The 25,567-nt window shown below is 43.4% G+C and overlaps 2 protein-coding genes across 11 annotated transcripts in view; one reads left to right on the top strand and one right to left on the bottom strand.

The window, feature by feature from the left end:
• Positions 1 to 5,780, top strand: part of SEC62 (SEC62 preprotein translocation factor) — a 36,155-nt gene extending 30,375 nt beyond the window's left edge. Inside the window, exons 6-8 of the mRNA XM_006122867.4 lie at positions 980 to 1,040; positions 2,426 to 2,545; positions 4,347 to 5,780. Coding sequence (XP_006122929.2) covers positions 980 to 1,040; positions 2,426 to 2,545; positions 4,347 to 4,804 — 639 coding nt within the window. The 3' untranslated portion in view covers positions 4,805 to 5,780. The remainder of the gene's footprint in view (positions 1 to 979; positions 1,041 to 2,425; positions 2,546 to 4,346) is intronic.
• The window catches only part of LRRC31 (leucine rich repeat containing 31), a 185,007-nt gene that overhangs the window by 154,671 nt on the left and 4,769 nt on the right, over positions 1 to 25,567 (bottom strand). The window lies entirely within an intron of this gene.

The following is a 25,567-nucleotide window of genomic DNA, read 5'->3' on the forward strand; positions in this document are numbered from 1 at the left end:
CCTCCTGTCAGCCGCTCCCTCTGATTAGGTCCGCTCGTATCATTGTTTTTCCTCATCCAGAATCTATCATGGCCTCTCAACCTTTATGACGATCATCGGTCTGGTTTGCCGCCGATCGTCCACCCCAGGCTGAGGGCTAGCTAGTCAGCTGAATGTGCAATCCATCAAGGGGCACTCTCTCCGAAAGTGCCCCTTCTGGCCACATTAATAGCATACCCCTTTAGCCGGGAGTCCCTCCTTTCTGCCCATCTCCTCAATTGGGGAGTCCTTTCTCTACCTTGCCCTCCGTTGCGGGTGTAGGGGTTGTCGGGGTCCGCCATACTGGGGCTAATCTTCCCGTCCAGGTCGTCCCCACTTTCCAGGTTCTTCACCGGGACCCTCTGTCAGTGTCACTCCATGTCTCTTCCTCTGCGTCTCCTCTCACTTCCTTCCCCGCTGACCCTGGCATGTCCCCTTTTAGGCCCGGGCCCACCCCCAGCGTCCAATCCCCCGCATCTCTTCCCCGGCTGGCCCAGCCCGGCCCTCACCTCCTGGTGCAGTGGGGTCACAGCTGGCCCTCTCACAGTTCGGCGGGGCCGCGGCTTCCTGTCACAACACTGGTCCCTGCAGCCGCACTGGGCGTGCGGAAATCGTTCTCCGCGGCCAAGTCGGGGGGCACGCCGGCAGCCATATCCAGTTGCTCCAGCGCCCCGCCTCCCCCAAGGGGGCTCCGCGAGTGTGGGGCTCTACCGCCCCATCACAGTTTGAGCCCCATGCTATATGCTCTGGCTGGCAGGGCTGGCTGCCCTAGCCCTGCCCCCTTCCAGAAGCATGGCATTCTCCCCCCACACACACAGCGAGCACAGGCTCCCCTACATCTGATAATCAATGTAACATAGTACCATGGTAATAAAGTAACATGCAGATGAGGAAATGACTCTTAAATTATATTCCAAAATAAAGATTTTTGATAATTTTAACCTTTTTATTCTCATTGTAGGTATATGTGTGGATCTATGACCCAGTTCATTTTAAAACATTTGCCATGGGACTTGTACTTGGTAAGTAAGCATAGATGTTAACATATAGTATTGGCTGTAGTACCAAACAGGCATATCTGTTCCTTGAGACATCTGTCTCTCTCTCTCATGGACAAAGCTTTTAGTATTTATACTTTGCTCCAATTTGACACCTGCTCCAATCTTGATGACAATGAGAGAAAAGGTGCATGTGGCAAAAACCTTAGAAGAGTGAGACTTCTTTTTATTCTCTCATTCAGACACAGAATTAATATTTTTTTATCAATTTGCACCTATTACTGTTACAACTGCTAACTGATCTGTAGATTTCAATTACTTAAGGCTAGTAAATTGTCTTCTTTATAGGTGCTGAACACTCATAATTGATACCTTTTCCCATTTTTATAGTCTAAACCAGTTTTAAAATTTACACACTGGTCTATTATTCAGTAGATGCTGCTGTGTAATGGGGAAATAGAAAAAGTCCTAAAAGGCACCCAAATTCCCTGAATTTAGAAATCATGGTAGCACCTTTCTAGAGAATTATGTTAACACTTTCTGCCTAACCACTAAGGTGATGGGCACCTTGGAAATATTCAAAGTAGATGGATAAACATTTTTATCAGTATAAAAAGTGCCTAAATATGCTATATTTCAGTTGTTGGGGACCTTGTGTACAATATGCCTTATATATTTGGTACTGTCTATACTTATCAGGGATTACTACCACTTATATAGTGCTTTTTATCTTGAATTACACAAATAATCTATTCAGTCCCTCTCTGAGGCTGGTAAATATTGTTTATTTCAGTTATAAAATGAGGAAAACTGAGGCAGAGAGGTGAAGTGACTTATCAAGGCAAGGCCACATGCATAAGTAAGTCAGTGTCAGAGCTGGCATTAGAATGTAATTATTCCTCACTCCCAGTTCCATGTTCACATCATCTCTCGATCAGCACAATTCTCTAAGAAGATATTATTTATATGACCTTGCTGTATTTAGGGCTTTGAATTGGTAATGTGCTAAGCGTCTCAAGTGGTGTTGAGAGCAAGTGATGCATTTACACCATCTTGTTATTCAGCAAAAAACAGGAGGGCAAAAACTGCACAACTCTCTGGAAGATGGATGGGGGTTGGGCCTGAAAAACAAACACAATGAAAGACTGGGAACAGTGACTTTCTTTCCAAACTTCAGCATGTTCTTCTATTGGGAGTTGATGCCTAAGCTGGTCAGTTATATATGTGTATTTGTGGGCCAAGAGAAATCCTGCTCTCTGTTTCTAAGTGGCAGGCAAACAATGGGAATGCCTATTCAGAGTGCTTGTCAGCCATTATTGCAGGCAAAAATGTGATGCCATTATAGCTCTTTAATTAGTACTTTGAAAATTATCCATGTTTCTCAAAAATCTTCTTATCTTCCTATTTAGTGATTGCTGTTATAGCTGCAACTCTTTTCCCGCTTTGGCCTGCAGAAATGCGAGTAGGTGTTTATTACCTCAGCGTAGGCGCAGGCTGTTTTGTAGCCAGTATTCTCCTCCTTGCTGTTGGTAAGTGTCATTTGTTATCAGTAAAAGTGAGCTGAACAGGACAACTATGGTGTTTGGGTGACTTAGGACCCTGTCTAATCTGTAAAGGTGGCATAAATATTTAGGTTCCTAAATCTGTCAACTTAACTTTTGAGAATTTTTTACTCCTATTCTTTAAAATAGCCATAGACCAGTGGTGCCCAAACTGTAAGATATGCATCCCGAGGGGAGTGTGTAGGAATGTCCAAAGGCACCCAGGCCAGCTTCTGTCAGAACACACTGCTTTGCCCTCCCTCCCTTCCCACCATGGCTTCACTACCAGTCACAGCTCTGGCCTACAGCCCTGCTCCTGGCTCTACTTCATCAGGGAAGCATGAATACATTCCATTACTTAGGAATGCGGGGGCAACATGCAAGGAAAAGTTTGGGAGCCAGTACTATAGACTAATCTTATATGAGCAGTTCCTTAATGGCCACAGTGTGGCATGGAAATAAGTGGGTTTTCAGCATCCAGCTCATGCCTCAGGCTTACCACGGGCTGTGCAATCATCTTATATAGTGAAGAATATGGTCCTTAGGACAGCACAAGTGCTCTGTCCTATCAGAGCTTTCTGGTCCACTATTTGTGTTAGACCTCTCTGGCTGTTTTATTCTTGTTTTAGGCATTAAAGTCACTGGAATTATCTATTGTGAGAAGTGTTAGCAAGGTTGTGAGACAAGAAAAGTGATCAAGGGAGTGGGGTCATTAAACTGATGAGAAACAATAGCCAAAGCAAGGAGAAAAAATTTGAGACAACAGGGAGAGGAAAAGGACTCATCTACAACCATAGTGTCCAACCAGTTCTGAAGCAGTAACCACTATAGTAGCTACTGCTATAGCTAGCTAGCTACACTCAACCAGCCAACTAGCCACATTGTTCAAGGCAACTAACCACATGTGGCTACTGTGTTGGACACTATGGGTCTACAAACTAGAAGCAGTGCTTTGTGTTGGCGAGATAATGTGTAATATAGACTAATCTTATATGAGCAGTTCCTTAATGGCCACAGTGTGGCATGGAAATAAGTGGGTTTTCAGCATCCAGCTCATGCCTCAGGCTTACCACGGGCTGTGCAATCATCTTATATAGTGATTCCTGAAAAGCCAGTTCAAGCTATGGGTAGAGGTAGAATCACCTGACCCAGAAATCCTGTGTTACATTGTGTGTATATAGAATACAAAATGAAGTAAAACAGCCTTCTGGGTGTGTGTTTGCATCTTGATATTAGTGGCCAGCATTTTGGCTAACCACCATCCTTCTAAAAAAAACTTGAAAAATTAGTGGTCCTGTAGCATGTTAGAGACTAACAAAAATATAGATAGTATCATGAGATTTTGTGGGTACAACTCACTTCTTCAATTAAGTGGACCACTTGTTTTTCAAGGCTTTTTTAAATTACAGACTAACATGGCTACGCTTTTGCATCTTCCTCCTAGGCAGAATTAGATGCTATGGCCTTAAGGAACAGTTCGGGACCAATACATAGGCATGTACATAATCAGTTTTATTTCTTTTGCAATTTGCCTATTAAGGATACGGGCCCAGATCCTCAAAACTGAAAATCAATGGAAATTAGGAGTCTAACTACCTTGGAGGATGCAGACCCAGATAATCAAGATTCATCCTTCCAGCCGAGAAATTTAGTTTTATTTATTTAGTTTTGCATGTTTTGTCTGTCCCCAACTTGATTTGGAGTACAGCAAGGTAGAGGCATCTAATGAACACAGTAATTATATTCTGTAAATGTTTATGTAAAATATTTGGACTCTTTCTCCTCACAGCCCGCTGCATTCTCTTCCTTATTATTTGGCTGATAACCGGAGGAAGGCATCACTTCTGGTTTTTACCAAATCTGACAGCGGACGTGGGTTTCATTGACTCCTTCAGGCCCCTGTACACACACGAATACAAGGGACCAAAAGCAGACTTAAAGAAAGAGGAGAAATCAGAATCCAAAAAGCAGCCAAAGTCTGACAATGAGGAGAAATCAGATAGTGAGAAAAAGGAAGAGGAGGATGGAAAAGTCGAAGCAACGGGCAACTCAGGAGCAGAGCGGCATTCAGACACAGACAGTGATAGACGGGAGGAGGACCGATCCCAGCACAGTAGTGGAAATGGAAATGATTTTGAAATGATCACAAAAGAGGAACTTGAACAGCAAACAGATGAAGGAGACTGTGAGGAGGAAGAGGAAGAGGAGGAAGAGGAAGAAACTAGATCTTTACATGAAAAATCCTAACTCACTGTTGTTGAGACTGAGTATGTTCAAAATAATTGGGTTTTCTTCATTGGCTGATCACCAAAATGTAGTTACATTAACATTCTTTCAATTTGTTTGCTGAAATACATGTTATACAAACAGTTTTATATTTAGTTTCTTCATTTAAAAATATTTACTTGATGACTTGGTACAATCTGAAGTCATTAATACAGATTTACAAAAGTTTTGTTAATTGGACAAGTTTTCTGTCAGATCTTATGATTTGTCTAGAGAGTACTCAAACACACTGAAGAACATAGTTTCCCTACTGTCATTTTCTGGAACTTGCATAACTTTTCAATAAGTATAGCCTACTCAAAATAGCTTTGTAAAATGGTAAATGTTGACCAACCGAATTTCAGATTATTCCTAGTATATTATTCATTTGATAGCTAGTTAAGTAAAGCACTGCTTAGCTCATGGCTTTCTTGATTTTTTATAAAATTGTAAGACAACTAGTTTTAGCAGAAGGTTATTATAAAGTATTTTGCTCAAGACATACAAGCTAGTAGTGCTTATTTGGCTGCAGTGTTTTCAGTTTTGTACAAATTGTGTACCACCAATCTAAGAAGTCCAAACTGTTTTGTACATCTGGGTTCTGAGAAAGTTGTCCTCTCTCAAGGAGGCAAAGGGAATAGCACAGTTTGGAAACTATGGGTTTCTTCTCCCCTCCTCCCCATCATAATATGAGAAGAAATTATTCTGTACATAATTTTAAAATAAAACAACCCTCTTTATTTTAACTGTTACTTATTATTTAGAAGTTTTATCCAGATTTTAATTTGTATAACTGAAGCCATTTCAGGGTGTGTTTATTAAAGAAATGCAAGACAGAGGACCTCTTGGAATCTGTATGTAATTGGTAGATTTGTCCTAGGAACTTTAGTTTCCTGCCAACATTCCATGTATTTGAGTGAGTAAACTGATCCTTATTAAACAAAAGCAGATAACACAACTGTCTGTATGCCTTATCTTAACATTTTCTATATTCAGAAACTGGAGTACTGTATTAACTGGTAAGCACTGCTTGAAAGTATTCACCTGTTCATAATTACAGATTAACAAAAAAAAGTTAATTCTAATGAGGACCAAGTTCAAATTGTTTTTCCAACTCCTGAAGCAATTTGAATAGTCAGTTTGCCTACCTCATCTCTTAATTGAAAGATGTTGGAAAACATCTTATTAGTTATATAAGTATTTTAAAAGTTAAGATTTGATGACATTCCTCTGAATCATTCAATTTCAGACTGAAATTGAAATAGTGAATACAGATATAATTTTTCCCTTACACTACAATAGGAAAGAATGCTCAAAATATTGTTTGAATTTTCAGTAGTTGACTAGAGCTTTTATTCTTGAATTGCTTTTTTCTAATCACCAGTGTTTTGAAGATGTTCCATTTTTCTGATGTGCAAATATATACATTTTACATATACATTGGTAAACATGACCATGGATATGGTCTGATTTGCTTACTACTGCCAAATATTGGAGACTGGATCTGTTATGCATTTTTCTATTGATACAGAAGAAACTTTTATTAACCTATTCCCTGTCAAACTAACATTTGTGTGTTGTGGCAGTTTACAATGACTGGTTTTAACAAACCATTCACTACCTTATTAAGATGTGCAATGGAATAGGATACTGGCTCAGAATTCTTCTCGGCGCTCAGTTTAGCAACAATTTTGAACAATACACTTCAGACAGGCTTGCAGTTCTAGTCTCCACTGATAGCATTGGGAACTAAACTGCAGTCTTTTATGTGCAGTAGTCTTTAACTATTTGATACATCAAAGAATCTCAGTACCACCCTTAACACCAGGGCTACGTCTACACCGGCAGCTTCTTTCACAAGAACTGTTTTGCGGAAGAGTTCTTGCACAAGAGCACGTCTACACTGGCACGTGCTTTTGTGCAAGAGCATCCATGGCAGTGTGGACACTTGCGCAAGAAAGCTCTGATGGCCATTTTAACCATAGGGGCTTCTTGCACAAGAAATTCATGTTGCCTGTCTACACTGGCCTCTTCTGGAAGAGCTCTTGCACACGAGGGCTTATTCCTCATGGGGAGAGGAATAACTCTTCCGGAGGAAGCCCTGTTTTACAACTCTGTACTGTAAATTTACTTGCTCAAGAAGCTGCCCTTGTAGACATAGCCCAGTATTTTTTATTTATTTATATATATATATATGTTACACAAGCATCCTTTCAGATGATCAAGAACTACACAGAATCCTTGCTTCCACCATAAAATGCAGGTTGGTAAATAAGTTTAGTCTACACTGTAGCTAAATTTGTCTTCATTCAAATAAAACTTGCATAGATTTCAGTGAATTAAAATCAAGAAAGACTGGCATTTGGCCTCTTATCTAATTTATAAAAGACAGTTGGAGAACAGAACCTGAAGTTTAAAAAATTAATACTTAAGTTGCAGGTAGATCCTCTCCCCCAATTAAACAAGCTACCCCACTTAGAGCTGTAATTCATTGTCTAACGGCTTCAATTTCCCCAGCTAAAATGAAATATTAATCCTGTTGCAAATTAATTCTAATCATTCTAAGATGGAATAATAAACACCTTTTTAGTAAAGCTGTCAACTGTCTGTGCAGTGACCTATTTGAAATGAGCTTGTGGCAGCAGTCCATTTCCTAGTGGATAGGTATCTAGATCTCAAAACCCTTGCCAACTCTAGCAGGAGAGTTCATAATGAGCTAGGTATGGAATTATCCTCTAACTCACTTGGCTCCCAAACTTTATTGGTTCACCTATCACTTTGAAAATGAATTTTTGAGAAGTGGATGGAACATGCAGCTCATGTACACAAGGGAACGAACTGCTGTGATTACTCTTAACCCTAATTTGCAGTGATCAACTCTGAGATGTCAACAAGGTAACATGAGAAAAGGTGCGCTATCATTGACAGCTGTTCTCTGGACTTAGAAAGCATTTCACTGTCCAGTTCTATACAAAACTTCCACAAATACTAAATTTGCTGTACTTCAGAACTATTGTAAGGTTACATAGGAGATATGGCTACAATTTGACGTGCCAGCAACAACAAAAAGTATCTGACATTTTTGCATACATACTTCCAAAACAGACACATGATCCAAACACATATGGAAATGATGAAGGTACTGACCATCAGTCAGTCTCTTAAGATATGTGACTACTTCTTAAAGTAATTCAGAGTAAGTTGCTTCTACTCTCCTTAGTGGTTTTGATTTAAATTTCGTAACTTATATGTCTGTCTAGTAGGATAACTTTAATGGGAACAATTTTATTTATATTTAGTGGAACATTTAAACAGTTATTCTATTAAAATTTCCTTATTGCAATAAAATGTTAGTGGTCTCATTGATTTTTCTCCCTATAGTTATATAAGCATAATAAAGTTACTCTTTTCTGATATCTTTCTAATGTGATTACCATTGGTTTAACTAATTTTGAAATTATGTTATTAAAAATTGTAAACTTACACAGAAAACTATGCAAGTCAACATACAGGTGATGTTACACTGAAACCCGCTCTCAGTACAGGATAGATTAGAATTTTCAACCTAATTTCTCTATTAACTAGTGTACATACCCAAATAATCTGAAAAAAATATATAAAGTAAGGATGTTAAATTGCAGTTAATTTACTAGTCAAGATGTTGATGGAATCAAGTAATAGCACTCTAGGCAGGAATATATTTGGTCATCAGTGAATAATGCAACATTGTGTTTTGTGGGGTTTTTTTTTTTTTTTTTGTAATTAAGGGTGCTCATTTCCACTGTTAGCATTGGGAACTGAAATTCAGACTTTTGGGTTCAACATTCTTTATCCACATGCTACATTATTTAAAGTAGCTATCAAAACTTTTGAAATAAGAAAAAATAGGGGACCATTTCTATTCAACATTTTAAAGAAAGGTGGGAGATATGGCAATCAGCATACAGAATCAGTAAAAAAACTCCTGTATTCTGTGCCTCTATATTGAATTGACAATTGGAATGAGCCCTTAATCTCTTTGCAACATGAGTACAGGTAACCCCTGACTGACGACTAACCTACTTACAACCCCCCGCATTTTGTAGACAGTCTTTTTCTAAATGTGTATTGGGAATTTAGGCTTTCCCCGCCAGCTCCGGCTCTTGCTGCAGGCGTGCTCTGCCGCTTGGCTATTTCGATGAGGCACGTGGCCCCTGCAAGTTCTGGCTCCCAGCAAGCCGCCTAGCTTCTGCAGGTAGCCCCGCCTGCCTCTGTGCCAGCACCTCCGGGGCCCACCAGCAGGCCAGCAATGAGGCAGGTTGTCCCCCACCAGGTCAGCTTCATAGCCCCCTTAGTCAGGCTGCTCCCACTCACCAGGCCGCATCCTCCTCTCCCTCCCTCCGTGGCTCCTGCCCCCTCGCAGCTTGTGCCCCCCCCCCCCAGTAGGTTGCAAGGCCACACCCCCGCTCATGGCCCTCGCCAGCCCGCATCCTGGCACCCCTCCACGGCTTGTGGCCTTCACCAGCCCACATTCCGGCACACTCCTCGCAGCTCCCATCCCTCCGGTAGGCCACCCCCGCCATCTCTGCCTCCTAGCAGGTTGACCAGCCACCCCCCCTTGCCAGCCTGCATCCTGGCTCCCGCCCCCTCCAACCAAGCTGCAGCTGGGCCCCCCCCGCGGCTCTCACAGGTCGCCGACCAGCTACCGGTCCCCCCCATGGCTCCCACCACCCCAGCAGGCCGCCCCTGCCATCTCCGCCTCCCAGCCCTTCCACCCCCCCCCGCCCAGCTCCCACCTCAGTCCCCTCCCCTTCTGCTTTTCTCCCATAACCGTCTCCCTCCCTAAGTTAAGAAGATGAAGGTATTTTCTGTGCTTTATTTTCATATTGAATATTTGTTGTAAATTAATAAATGTTTGTAAAAGCATATATTATTGTTTTATTTTATTTTCCTCCACTTCCATAGCCAATTTTGTCATTTTTAGGGAATGAAATGCAGTTCCGGGAATGGAACCCCCATTTTTATCATTGTGCCTATGGGAAAAAAGGGTTTGACTTCTTAGCTTGACTTACACCAGTTCTTCAGGAACCAATTAGGTCGTAAGGGTGGGGGTCACTTGTAATACAGTAATAGAATAATGCTTTACCTGCCATATGGGGCACTATGAGGATGTATGAAGCATCTTTTGTAAAACCACATGGAAGTCAAAATTCATTTTATTGCCGTGCACATTTTTATTTCAGAATTGGCATGTATGTGGTTTACTGCAGAGCTCAGTTTATGTACCTTAAAGTTTGTGAAATGAATGGAATATAATGGTGCAAGGCTGTGCCATATACTGAGTTACACTGTAGCTTTCTTATTTATAGACAAAGCACAGGACAAACCCTAGCAATGCAAATGAACTCTTGACTTCCTGTAACAGCTGGTATAATTTCACAGTCACTTCTTGTCTTTACTTAATAAACATTAGATTCTAATTCATAATGTAGCAATTGAACAAACATTGACACTAAAAAGATACAGCTCCTGATTGCGTATGCAGAGTCCATTAACCAACTGGTTGATAGGGATGTCCTTTTGTTTATGTAATGGAAAGGACTGATTTCGTAAAACAATTATTTTCCCCCTGCAAAAAACTTTAGAAAAAATGTTAGCATTGGTGGGAAGGGGGGGAATATTCTGCACTACTGTCATGTTTCAGAGTTAGATGATCAAACTACTTCACAAAATATGATAAACACCATTATCCCTATTTTACAAGATGAGGAAAAAAAGGCACCCGGGGCAAATCCTTAAAGATATTACCCATTGCTCCACTCACCATTGCAATGCCTAAATCCTAGGCAATCTGCCACTCAGTGGAATTTTCAGCCCCAAGCCAGGAACCCTGGCTCCAAACATTAAACAGAAGGTATTGTTCAGGAGCCATCCAGCTGAGTAGGGATCAGCTGAAGTTAGAAGTCAAATGTTGAAGAGAGGGGTTTAGGCATCTACATGACTGACACACAAGAGATAGACACCTCTGACTGAGGTCTTCAGCTGTGGAAATGCCTAAAATAAGACAACTAAGCATCTGAAATGACTTACTTACAGCTCAATGCCCTAGCAGCCACAACTATTTTACTCTTTTTCGCTCATATTCAATTCTTCTCTCAAACCTGCCCTATGCTTAGAGCCCTGCAAATCCGTGGATATCCACTTTATACCTGTGGGTATATGCATCCATGGATGTGGATATCCACAGCTCATTTTGAAGGATACAGATGCAGATACAAATTTTGCATCTGTGCAGGGCTCTACCTATGCTTCCTTGTGCCACCAGGTAGGATATTTTCCAAGATATGTAGTACATATCAGACAAGTACAATATAATATAAAGTGCACATAGAGCAACTGAACATATCTGATATAAATGCAAAATTCTCCTGTGACAACAGTATTACTAAAGACGAGAAGACAATTCTCATCTGGATCAACAGACAACCCTGGGTTTTGAACACCATATGCCTTATATGAGTGAAGCACTGATTCGACTTGTAGCGGGTATAATGCACTAGACCACAAAACAATCTCTCTCAGTTCATGTACAGCAACCATCACCAGACTGAGCAACTTCAGAAACAATGGAGGAGAAAAAAGCTATTGGTAAACAAGTTATATGAGTTAGCGCTCCACCTGCTTAACAAGCAGCATTATAGATAATGACCTCTCATTTAGTCCTGGTCCACCTGCGAACACCATCTGTGTTTACCAGTATGGTTCTCATCACAAGGGAGATGGAGCCTTACAGTATGTACTTCCACCTATCCATCTGCTAGAGTCACTACAACCAGATAGAGACAAGCAGAGAAACTGCAGTATCGTAACTTACAGGAGCAATACTTACACCACCGATGGGGAAATGTGCTGCAGTTATAAATATAAGGAAACTTGCTAACTCAGTTAATGAGTTACTGAGCATGATTCGAGGTTGGATTTAAATGATCGTTTGTGACCTGCATGAAAGATAAACTGCTTCCCGCAGCTCCCTTTGGCTGGAAACAGCAAACTGAAGCCAATGGGAGGCTCCTTGGCAACGGACTCATTAGGTAAATGCAGCGTGGGCCCACTAGCAGCTTTCACGAATCAGGCCTGCAGCCCACTCTGAGGAATGCTGCTTTAATGGACAGCAGGGAAGCATTTTCTTATATGTAACCATTTTTTTTATAATCACATGGTTTTTTTCTCTGTCAATAGCATGTTAAGTTTCCATTAATGCAATAAAACCTTCATCGCCACACACTATCTCAGCCCAACCTCTCCCTTTTCTTAACATATTAGTTTCTCATACAATACTCCTGACAGAAGTTTCTTCCACTCTCAGACCCTTCTATCTCTCTCAGTATACACTTACATTATTAATCCCGTTGGAAACTTGAAGCTTAGATATGCTTTGATTCCATCTCTTGCTCCTAGAATGTCAGATTGTGAGATGCCCAAGTGGGGAGAAGACCCTGTGAGCTTATACAGAGGCCACTATGATTGTATTCACTGTTCTTCCCTGGGTGTAAGAACTGTTATCAACCAGCCCCTCAAAGTACAAGCTGCCTCAAAAGAAGGAAATGGGAGTGGAAGAGATGGAGCAGCCATGAGGAGAACACAGCTTGCATCTTTTCTAAAGCATGGCACTGCAACTGGGCTCTTTAGAAGATGTCAGGGCCGTAGTGTATGGAACTACTCAATACCTCCAACATATCCCCATGCCTAAAAATATCCTGGCCTGAACCAGCCAGAGCTGGCGATGATGCAGAAAGCAGCAAACAAACCTCTGATTGTGGAAGCAGAGAGTCCATTTTCTGTGCTAATTCCAGAACAGTCTCAATGGGCTACAAAGGGAGTCTTATCAGACCATCTTTCGCTGGAAAGTTGGAGGCGGCAATCTAGAGCTCTGTTGGTGGAAGGGCTAAATGGAGAACAGGAGGAATAGACTTAAATCTCCCCCCACCACCCCAATGCTCTCCTTCCACTCAGGTTACATGCTGGTTTGCTCTTAGGTTTATTGGTCCTGAGGTGTTTTTTAGTGGGCCAAACAAAGACGCAAACAAACCCAAAGGCCTGCATGCATAATGCAGAGAAAACAATACTGGCTTCTGAGATGGAAGGCAGAGTTCCCTGTTCATTCCCCAACATAATCTCTAGTTCATTCCTGGGAGCGGAAGAAACAGCATGGACCCAGATGAGTCAACACTGTTTCTATACCAGCGGTTCCTAACCTTTTCCAGATGGGGACCCATTTTGACAATTCAGGAAGACTTGGTGACCCAGGGCAATTCAAAAAATGTGTGAATGGCTCCTTAAGACCCCCTGGGGAGACGCCTGGCAACCCTTTTGAAATGTAATGGCAACCAATACTTGGGTCCCGACCCATAGGTTGGGAAACCCTGTTCTAGACACTGGTCAACAAGAAGTTGAGCAACTAAAAAACTACAGGGTTCCTCACAGTATTTTGTGCTCTCTGCCTTGTGGCAGGACAATGATTAAGAGGGTTTTAAACTGCACTAATCTGAGGAAACTGTTACATCAAACACACAGTGCAACAGTACATGATTCAGCACATCTCCTGCTCTGCCATTGTAAGCGTAACCACTATGAAGCTGCAGCCAGCATTTAAAGTGGCTGTCCCCTGGTACAGGTGGCATCAATACCTGCAGCCACAGGTGAGTCCCCTCTCCGGCCCAGCTACCGCTAAGCAAATATAACTGCCACTATCCTGTTTCCACAGTTGCAAGAAGGTGTAAATGCTAACAACCTAAACCTGGGGGACAATTCAGCCCATTATTTGCAAAACGTACTAAGAGATGCTTAGCAAAAAGCCTCTGGGCTTTGTTCCGTGGTTAAAATCAACATGGTGCTAAAGAAAAGATAGGGAAGAAGGGGCGGATCCCATTCCACACTTAGTACCCTCAGTCTTCCTGCAATCAAACTGGTTAACCGGTTAACCACTGACAGCCCTAATTTAGATTTGTATTTTTCTAGGTAAAAACCATCTTTCTGGGATACATTCCTTGATTTCAGTCCTGTAATGGCCTGAGCTCTCATAGCTGAATAAAATGTAAGGAACCCACTAAAGCAAAATTCAGAAGAGCATTCCAGTCAAAAAAAGAAAATAATTTTCATTTTAAATATAAAGAAATGCTAAAATTAAAAAAAATGAAATACATAAGAAACTAGTGGTCCTCATCTAAGTTCCTATATTTCCCTAGGATGCGGCAATGTGCTTTTTCCAAGGTCTCTCCATTCTGAGAGCACAGCTGATGAACAAGTTACTCACCCTGTGTAGTAACGGTGGTTCTTCGAGATGTGCCCCGTGGGTGCTCCACTCTAGGTGTTGGGTCCATCCTGGCACCGCTGGTCGGAAGTTTTCAGAGCCATCTTCGGCCGGTCTGCGCATGCCCCCTGCAGCGCGCAGCTTTCGCGCCTTTGATCATGAGCGCAGACCGGCCCCCCCCCCCCCGCCAGTTCCTCTCACCACTCGGTTCCTGAAATGATAAATCAAAGGGAGAGACCCAGAGCAGGGAGGAGGCTGAGTCGTGGAGCACCCACGGGACACATCTCGAAGAACCACCATTACTACACAGGGTGAGTAACTTGTTCTTCTTCTTCGAGTGGCCCCGTGGGTGCTCCACTCTAGGTGACTATAGCAGTAACCGGAACACCAGCGCTCCGGGTCAATTAATTATTGCCTGTAAAAGACAGGACTGCGGAAGCCACCGCGTGGTCTGATGCCCATCGTTGCACTATGGCGCTGTGTCTCATAAAAGAAGTACTTGAAGCCCACGTAGCGGCTCTACAAATATCCGCTAGGGGAACTCCCCTGGAAAAGGCCGTAGAGGTTGCTACTGCCCTAGTCGAATGTGCCCGTGGATTAGAGGGCAACGGTCTGTTACGAATAGAGTGACATGTGGTTATGCAGAGGGAGATAAGCTTAGCTATGCGTTGAGTTGAAAGCGCCTGCCCTTTGGATCGCTGCGCTGTTGATACCAAAAGTTTATCTGTTCGGCGCCACTTTCTGGTTCTGTCTATGTAGAAGGCAAGGGCACGTCTGACATCCAGTGTATGAAGCATAGCCTCCTTATTTGAGGCATGCGGCTTTGGATAAAAAGAAGGAAGTACAATCGGTTCATTGATGTGAAACAACGAGGAAATCTTGGGAGTGAACGCCGGGTGCAATCATAGCGTCACTGCTTCTTTTGAAAACAATGTGAATGGGGGAGTCGACATCATCGCTCCTAACTCACTGACTCTGTGCGCTGATGTAATTGCGAGCAGGAAAGCAGTCTTCATAGTCAGCATCTGCAGTGCTATGGATGCCAGTGGATCAAAGGGGGGAAACATAAGTGTTTCGAGTACTAAGTCCAAATTCCACGACGGTGGAGGAGGTCTCCGAGGTGGACTTATATTATTTAGACCCTTGAGGAATCGCTTGGTGGTCGGGTGTGAAAACAATGAGAAACCCTGTATCGGACAATGGAAAGCACTGATGGCCGATAGATGAACACGTAGGGATGCCAACGAGAGTTTTGAAGTCTGCAAGTGAAGCATGTACTCGAGGACCTGGTGTAACAGAGCAGACAGCGGTCGGAGGTTGTTTTGGAGGCACCAAGACGAATATCTGCGCCACTTAGCAAGGTAAGTACGTCTTGTTGAATCTTTTCTACTGTGAATCAGAATGGGCTTGACCTGCTGTGAACAAAGGTTCTCATCTCGTTCGAGCCAGTCAGGAACCCGCTGTCAGATGTAACATCTCTAGCTTGGGATGTAGAAGAGAACCCCATTCTTGAGAGAGAAGGTTCTGGTGTAAAGGCAGAAGCCACGGAGGCCGTAGAGACATCCTGTGCAAGAACGGGTACCAAGCTTGTCTGGGCCAGGCCTGTGCTATCAGTATCACCGTTGCTGCCTCCGTTCTGATCTTCTCCAGTGTTCTGGGAATGAGAACTATCGGAGGAAACACGTACAGTAGTGATTTTTTCCAGTTGGTTAGTAGTGCATCGCCTAGGGATCCCTTGCCAATCCCTGCTCTGGAACAGAAAAGGCGACACTTCTTGTTGGAGGCCGTTGCAAACAGATCTACGAGGGGCGTACCCCATCTGCTGAAGACGTCCTGAATCACATCCTGCCTTATCTCCCATTCGTGGTCGATGGGAAAGCGTCTGCTTAGGGAGTCGGCAATGACATTGGCTATGCCAGGTAAGTAGGATGCTGCTATGGTGATATTGTTCCTTATGCACCAGTTCCAGCACCATACCGCTTCTGTGCATAGGGAACGTGACCTTGCTCCGCCTTGTCTGTTTAGGTAATACATCGCCGCCATGTTGTCCGTAAGCATTCTGACTGTCTTGCCTCTCAGGTGAGGGAGGAAGTGCTTGCATGCCAGGAATATTGCACGCAACTCCAGTCTGTTGTTATGTAGACGCCTCTCGGCGGGAGACCAGCAACCTTGTATGCGTTCGTCGCCCATGTGCGCACCCCATCCGATGAGGGAAGCGTCCGACGTCAGCTGTGCCGATGGAATCGGTCTGTGGAAAGGCATTCCCACCAAAATGTTTGATGCCTTGGTCCACCAGCGCAGAGACACGTGAACGTGGAGCGGAGGAGAAACCTGCTTGTGAATGTCGTGTCTTCCCGGAACATACACAGTTGACAGCCAGTGTTGCAGGTTTCTGAGGTGGAGGCGTGCGTGGGGAAAGACAAACGTGGCTGCAGCCATGTGGCCCAGGAGACGCAGACAGGTATGTACTGAGACTACTGGGCCCTTGCCGAGTAGACTGAGCAAGTCCTTTATTGCCTGGAATCTGTCCTTCGGTAGATAGGCTCTTGCCATCCTTGAGTCGAGAACTGCCCCTATGAACTGTATGTTCTGCATTGGAGTGAGGGTCGATTTCGACTCGTTTACAATCAGTCCAAGAGAGTCAAACACTCATCTGACCATTGTGACCATGAGGGACGTTTCTTCCTGAGACGTACCTTTTATCAAACAGTCATCCAGATAAGGGAATATGACGACTCGCAGTCGCCGGAGGTGCGCAGCAACGACGGCGCGGGTCTGTGAAAATACCCGTGGAGAGGAAGTCAGTCCGAATGGGAGGACACGATATTGGAAATGCTCGTCCTTTATGATAAAGCGCAGGAATCGTCTGTGTGCAGGATGTAGTGCTATATGAAAGTATGCATCCTGTAGGTCGAGGGCCGCGAACCAATCGCTGTTGTCCAGAGCTGGGATGATCGTAGTGAGCGTCACCATTTTGAATAGCTGTTTTCGAAGGTAGCGATTCAACTGGCGCAGATCCAGAATAGGTCTCCATCCCGTTTTCTTTTGCGTTAGGAAAAAACGTGAATAGAACCCTTTTCCTCTGAAACCCTCTGGGACCTTCTCTATCACTTCGATGGATACTAGGCAATAAGCCTCTTGTTGCAGAAGATCCTCGTGAGATGGGTCCCTGAAAAGGGATGGGGATGGTGGGGTGGTAGGAGGGAGGGATGTGAATGGGATGGAGAGACCGGATCTTATCACCTCCAATACCCATTTGTCTGATGTTACAGCAACCCATTGATGGTAATAAGGTTGCAGCCTGTGATGAAAAATGGGCTTGGCATCTCTGGCAACGACTGGAGTGTTCGGCACGCTCTCGACATGGAAGTCAAACCTGCTGTTTGGGCGTCCCGGCATTGTTCACTCTAGCCGGGTGAGGACGTCTGCGCTGTGGCCTCTGCTTAGAATGACCTTTATCATAAGGACGGTTTTGTTGTCTCCGGAATTGATAGTCATAACATTTTTGGAACGGAAAATATCGTCTGCGGCGGAAAGGTGGGACGTACATTCCGAGAGTACGTAAGGTTGTTCGCGAGTCCTTCCCTGTATGGAGTACGTCATCCGTTTTTTCTGCGAAGAGCTTAATCCTATCTAATGGGACATCTTCCACCTTGGATTGCAGCTCTCTGGGTACCTTGGCCATTGTTAGCCATGAGGCCCTTCGCATGGATACTGCCATAGCTACTGTTCGCGCCGCTGTGTCAGCCATGTCACTGGCAATCTGCAGACCTGCTCTGGCACTCGCATAGCCCTCTTGAATTATCTCACGGAGGAGAACCCTATCGGTCTCGGAGATTCGTTGTGCAATTTCCGTCAATGTTATAGAAGCTATGATTGGACAAGAGCGCCGCATAATTCGCGATACGCAGGATAAGCGTGGATGAAGAATACACCTTCCGTCCAAAAATGTCTAGCTTTTTTGCATCCTTGTCAGCTGCTGAATTGCTGACCTGTGGGCTCTTTGCTCTCTGCAAGGCTGCTTCCACCACCAGTGAATTGGGCTGGGGGTGCGTGAACAGGAACTCTGCCCCTTTCGCTGCTATGAAATATCTTTTCTCAGCCCTTTTACACGATGGGGTAATTGAAGCTGGTGTGTTCCAGATCTCTGAAGCTGACTCTAGAATTGCTTCGTCTAGCGGTAAGGCCGCTCTGGACTGATGCCTAGGGTGCAAATTCTTCCACAACTTATGTTGTTTCGCCTGCACGTTCGTTAGTTGAACTTCCTGTGACTGTGCCACCCTCTTGAATAGGTCTTGGAATTCACGGGCTTCATCCGGTGGTGAAGGATCCGCCACGAAAACTGCATCATCTGGGGAGGACGATTGGACATACCCAGGGGAAGCTGCAGGCGCATGCTAGTCTGTATCCGAAATTTGACCCTCCTCCGGATCAGAAAGGACTGATACTGAGGGGGCCGTGGGAAGGAGCGGCTTCGGTGACTGAGGTCTTTGATATTCTGGAGCATGTGGTGAAGACCGTCTCTGATAAGACTGATGGCAACAACAAGAGTGGGAATGGGAGTGTGATCTGCCCTTCTTTATGGGGGCATGATAACTCCTGTGAGCGTGATAATCATAGTCAGGAGATGATCTCCTTGATACATATATGCTGCCATGCCTGCTCCGATATGATCTGGGAGGAGAGTAGGTCGGCGAGCGAAATCTATGTGGAGAGACACAATCATATCTATAGGAGTAATTCGAGCAGGAGCGCCTATGAGAATTGCTATATGCAGAGGAATAAGCCCCCCTTTCTGAGTGACATGCAGGTGGGGAATGCTCAGGCGAAAAGTACGGTGAAGGTGACCTAGAATGGTTTCTAGGTGCTGATTTCCTTGCTGCCTTAGTAGGAATAGCTGCCCGGGACTCCCAAGAAGCTGTCAGGTCTCCTGCTGGGTTGCCATGGTTACGCTCAGCACGCACAGGCTGAGTGTGTCTTGGAGGCAAAGAGGTTGATTGTAGTCTCGGTGCTGAAGGGTGGGAGGACTGAGCAGCTCTCGGCGCGGAGTGAACATCTCACAGGGCACCGAGTGAATGCTCTCTCACGGCACCCAGTGAATGCTCTCACATGGCACGGAGTTAATGATCTCACATGGCACCGGGGGTGCTCCAGGGGAATTGCTCTCTTGCGTGTCTACGGTGCAGTGAGCCGTGGTCTCCCGGTGCCGCTGTCTGTTCTCTGGAGCAGCCAGTCCTCGCTCCTGTGGAGGGGTCGGGGGTGCCCTCAGCGGTGCAGACTCCGGTGCCGCTCCTGACTCGTCCCGCTTCTGCAGGGACAGTTCCTTGTCAGGCAGCATCGTTGGTGGCATTAGTGGCACGGCCAGCTTATCCCCCGAAGGGGTTCTGGTCTGTTTATGCTCCCTATAAGTAGGGGAAGCTGCTGCAGGAGCCGAAACTGTGCGCGGCTTGGATGATTCTGCCACAGACCGGGAAAGTGCTTTAGATGCCGGTCGAATGCCCACTGTTGCTGCCTCGGACTTGTCCTGACTCGCCCGCGGCAGGGGGACCGCGGGGAGAGAGCGGGCGGGAGAAGCCTTCTTCTTTTTTATTTTAGGCACTCCTGGTGATAGCGCCCTTCTCTTTGGAGCAGTTATTTGCTCCTGAGAAGTTTGTACAGGCTGAAGAACCTTGTCGCAGAGGAGAAGCTTGAGCCGGAGATCCCTGTCCCTGCGCGCCCGCGGGGTTAATTTCAAGCAATGAGCACATTTTTGGGGTACATGGGACTCCCCCAAACAAGATGGCATGATGAAATTGACTAGGCAAACTGCCACACTGACAGAAAGTGACTAGAACAACGTCCGTCTTTCTTTTTTTTTTTTTTCAAAACTAACTAACTAATTAACAGGAAACTAACTACTGAACAAAGACTAACTATTTTACAATTCTTTCTGACAGGATTTGCTCTGTGTCTGAGGAGATCGCAAAGCTCCGCCAGCAACCTAGGACGGTTGAGAGGAACTGGCAGGGGGGCCGGTCTGCGCTCGTGATCAAAGGCGAAAAAGCCGCGCGCTGCAGGGGGCATGTGCAGACCGGCCGAAGATGGCTCTGAAAACTTCCGACCAGCGGCACCGGGATGGACCCGACACCTAGAGTGGAGCACCCACGGGGCCACTCGAAGAAGAACAAATGGTGATGGCAAATCACAATAGTCAGTCATAGACAAAGGTAGTAAGACGGTGGAATATGAACTTTGTTCTCTTCCTTCACATGCATCCAAACTCATTTAGAAGCAGGCATCTTCACTTGAGATTCTTTTTAAAGCAATTTTTCAGTGTTTTCTTACTAAGAGGGAGGGTTTTGCAACATATTCCAATAAGACAACAAAATCTCATTCCAATTGTCAATTCAATATGGTGGCACAGAAGGGTCATGTTACATACTGTGTACATAAAAAACAGGACTATGTAGCACTTTAAAGACTAACAAGATGGTTTATTAGGTGATGAGCTTTCGTGGGCCAACCCACTTCCTCAGATCAAATAGTGAAAGAAAATTGGCATGACCATATATACCAAAGGATACAATCAAAAAAATGAACACATATGAAAAGGACAAATCAAATTTCAGAACAAAACAGAAGAGGATTGGATCAGAAGCATGAATGACCGTTCAGAGGATTCTCTTTCAAGTCTGGTGTTAAAAGGTCTTTGAAGCAGGATGCAGGTAATCAAGTCATTGAGACAATGCCCTTTCTGGTTGAAATGGCAAGAAACTGTTTTTTCTTTGTGATCCTGTCTAACATCTGTTTTGTGGGCAATGCCAGAAAGGACATTGTCTCAACCACTTGATTACCTGCATCCTGCTTCAAAGACATTTTAACACCAGACTTGAAAGAGAATCCTCTGAATTGTCATTCATGCTTAAATTTGACACTTTACACCTAGGTCTAAACAAAGACATTAATTACCTTACCCATTACAAAGATAGCTTCCCCAATTATCACCTCTAATATCATTAGCTCACAGACATTTACCTCCTCCCTTCATCCCCCTTCTGTTCTGAAATTTGATTTGTGTTCATTTTTTTGATTGTATCCTTTGGTATATATGGTCATGCCAATTTTCTTCCACTATTTGATCTGAGGAAGTGGGTCTGGCCCACGAAAGCAAATAAACCATCTTGTTAGACTTTAAAGTGCTACATAGTTCTATTTTTTGTTTCAGCTACACCAGACTAACACGGCTACATTTCTATCACTGTGTACATAGTAAATTATGATAAAGATAGATAATCCATGTGGTATATACATGATCAGTTCTGCTGAAAGGTGCCTTTCCCCAACTCATTTCTCAGCATACTGCTTTGCTACATTTTGAGACTTGGTAAGAAGCAATAGGAAATGTCACAAGATAAATAAGCCAATATTTCAAGTGACAACAAAAAAAGCCACACTGCTTACTGAAAAGGAAAAATATCACATCACACAATTCCTGTGTAATTTAGTGTGTTTTGTGAATTCAAGAATATAAAGAAGAACAAGCAATTTATTTATCCAGCAGGGGATTTCAAAGTCTGATCACTGATAGCCAGGTGTGTGAATGCAAAAAGTTAAATTCTAGAAGCTATAACACTAGAATATGTAACTTGCTCTGATTTGTATCTAACTGCAATTAAACCTAAGCAAAATACTAAACACTAAATCAGGGACCTATCCTGCAAACACTTCTTTGTGGCCAAAGTGCTTATTACCTTATTGGTAGGCACTCTACTGGCATTTTCAAAAGTTTCGTGTTAGTCTTTAACTGAAAAAAAAATTAAAAACAACAAATAGTCCAGAAGCACCTTAGAGACTAAGAGAAAATGTAGATGGTGTCATGAGCTTTCGTGGGCACAACCCACTTCTTCAGATGGATGGAGTTAAGGGGTCCAGGTTGTAAAATAAATAGCTGAGAAAGAGAGGAAAAGAGAAGGAAAAAATGGGAAAAAGTTGTCACTTAGAGTGTCCATGTGTGTGACAATTTCCCCCCATTTTTTCCTTCTCTTTCCCTTCTCATCCCCTCTCTTTCTCTGCTCTTTACATCTACATTTTTTGTTAGACTCTAAGGTGCTGCAGGACTATTTATTGTTTTTGAAGTTTCTACTGGCATTGTTAACTTTCCACACAAGTTGGTATATATAGTCATGCCAATTTTTTTCCACAATTTGATCTGAGGAAGTGGGTCTGGCCCATGAAAGCTCATCATCTAATAAACCATCTTGTTAGTCTTTAAAGTGCTGCATAGTCCTGTCTTCTCTTAGTTGACTAGTATCAGAGGGGTAGCCGTGTTAGTCTGAATCTGCAAAAGCGGCAAGGAGTCCTGTGGCACCTTATAGACTAACCGAAGTACTGGAGCATAAGCTTTCATGGGCAAAGACCCGCTTCTTCAAATGCATGTCAGACACAGAAGACATAGAAGCAGAGACCCTTACTCAATTACTGAGGGCCTAGATTATGAAAGGCTGGTTGTATCAGTACCAGAATTGCAAATTAAGTGATTACAGGTCAGAATTCCAAGTATTCACTCCAAGTGAAGAAAGGTGAAAGGAATACAGGCCCCAGTGAAATCACAGCATGAGGAAATGTGGCTCATGCTTGCCAATTGCAAAGCTCACTAAAAAGCAACTCTTTTCCTGGGAGCAGCCATTGTAGGTATAGTGAGATCAGCTCATTTTTCTTATCTTAAGGAAGAGAATGGCAGCAGAACAGTTTTCACAACAATGCAAAATAGACAGAGCTTAAACCAAGTGTCCCATTTGAATTCTGTGGAAAGATTCTCATTGACTTCAACTTTAGATCAGACACAAATACAAGGGGGTTCCAGTGACAAGAAATTAACTCTAGCGTACCTTGTATAGCTGTCCAAGGAAGATCTTAAACAATATAATTTCTTATCCTTCTTCATGTCATCTAAGTGCTAGCTACTAATCCCTATTTCCCTCTTATCCGTCAACAGTATGCATACTTGCAGAATTCCACAGCCACTTACTGATTCTAGGTTTTGTAAGTCTGACTGGAAGATCATCCTCAAACAATTAGAAATTGCTAGCAACATCAGTTTGACTTGATCTCTAAGGGGCATTTCATTTGAACAGTTCATAGTTGTGAAGCTTATTTGATTATTTAAAGCCCACCAGATACATCTTATGCACTGTAGTAATGTTCACTTTGTTCTCCAGAAAAACAGAAAAAGAGACTTTTCAAAGTAATATGGAATTATTGTGCGACTTGGCAAGGGTACAATGACCTGAGATCATTATACAACTAGAGAATCAGCTCACTGAGTTCATGACACCCAAGAATGAGGAAGGTTATTTCTATTAGTCCTTTGGGCTCGTAATTCAGCTCAGAGTTCCTGACACCCAAGAATGAGGAAAACTACAAGTGGATAAACTTAATTATGACTAAAGAAATTTAAAAAAAGAAAGGATCCTGGATAACTTGACATGAGGTGATGGAACTGACTTGACTCTGACCAGATAATGTTAAACAAAACCATGTTTTTTACAAACAGACTCTATATTCAATTCTGCACTGTCACATTAACATGGTGGAATTTGAACCCGTGTCTCAATTTGTAGTTGAGTATAGCGGGAGTTCAAGATTAGACCAAACCTTGGGATCTTAAGGATATTTGGTTCTCCTGTTCTCTCTGTTGTGAACCTGTGACAGCAGCAGATGCTTAAGGAAAATGCCATCAAACAGGACAGTCTGACCAGACAGAAACTGCATGTCCGTCTGTCCTGCCCAATCTCAGCCTCTCTATCCACACCTGGTTTTTTTCAGTCCCACCTTCCCTCTGTCCATTCCTTCCCTTCCCTCTCTTCCTCTGTTACTCTCCAACTGTTTCTCCCTGTGTATTTCTCAGGCTCCCCCCTGCTTGCCTCTGTCCCACAACTGTCTTCCTGTTCTCCTCCAGCTCACTTAGCCTCTCCCCTCAGGGGGAGGAGATCTACAACTTTCCCAGAGAAGAGGGGCTACCTCTGGGACAACAGCACAATGACAGTGTATTTGCTCTGAATATACTCTTAATCATATGTCCCCAGATAGGGCTGAGTCCCTTTTACCATATTTACATTCTATTCAAAGAAAGATTCCTAAGGGAGATATCGTCTCACTTGTATGCACATTATTGTTACATATAAAGGGTTAACAGGTCACACATACAGTTAAGAGATTAGATATCCATAATACAGCTCAAATGTATGATAATATTCAATAAAAGCACTAAGTAGTGTTAATAATTGTAATGCCACTGTAACCAGGAAATTAGGCAGTTTTCCCAAGTGCTCAAATTTATTTCCTGGTTTTAAAATGAATCTTAAGAGTGGAAACAAAGGGTTGATTTATCTAGCATTCAGAGGCCTTACTCTGTAATGCGGAACAATAGGGCTTGATTCTGCTCTCTACTCTATAGGCCTAATTCCCATTAACTTCACAAGAATGACACTCTCAGACCCACATAGGTCCATGTATATGTGGTGGGAAACCAGAAATGTGCACTATGGACATCTTCAGTTAGATTTAGTTACAATTGTGGCTTTCAGGAGAAAAAGAAGGAGTCCTCCTATCTGAATCCTCAAATACACAGTGGTATGCAGGAAATGTAGAGGAGGGAGGTCACACTTTAGGCTTTGGTGTGGATTACTGCATGCAAATATGGGGGGAGTGTCAGTCAGATTGGCACACATGACACCTATCACAGGGGTAGGGGTGATTTATTATTCAAATATGGGGTAGTGTTGGTTTTAGGTATGAAACAGCACGCACCCTTCACATATTCTGAGCACCGATTAGCACCTTAACAAGCATTTAAAGCGAGAGTTGTGGATGCTTTTCATCTTGATGGATCATACCCTTTATTCTTGCATATTTTGGAATGTTTAAAGTATTGGATACTCTCTTATCCAGCATTTAGTGGGGTTTGCATATCTGCTGTAATGACTGTGTAAGTGCTGTAGATACTTGCAAATTTCACAGGTTCACATCATATCTGTTTAAATGTAATAGACTTTACTGACAGCAACTTATTTTTAAAAGCACCTAGTATGGGCTCTATGTACTAATATTTTATTGGGGGTATGTCCTCCACTTGGGATAATCATTGAAGGGTTTTAAATTGGTCTTTTTTCATTGCCTTTACTGGACTTTGGATCAGGTTCCTACTGAACTTCAGTAATTACACTTTCAGGACGTGAAGCAGCTTTAGCAACATGGCAAGGGCTATTGAGAATTGTCTTTCCAATGTTAGTGGCATTACAAAAATTTTCATTGAAAACACAAACATTGTTTCCAGCATATTCATCCTCTCTTACTTATTTATTTCCCATTTCAAGTTGGAATGTCATCTGAAAATCATAATTCTAACATCTGGATTGTAAAATGGAAGGCTAATGGACATGGTTGACCTACAGCAGACTGCACTTATTCTACAGGCA

Source organism: Pelodiscus sinensis, chromosome 10 (assembly GCF_049634645.1).
Source record: "Pelodiscus sinensis isolate JC-2024 chromosome 10, ASM4963464v1, whole genome shotgun sequence".
Lineage (NCBI taxonomy): Eukaryota > Metazoa > Chordata > Testudines > Trionychidae > Pelodiscus > Pelodiscus sinensis.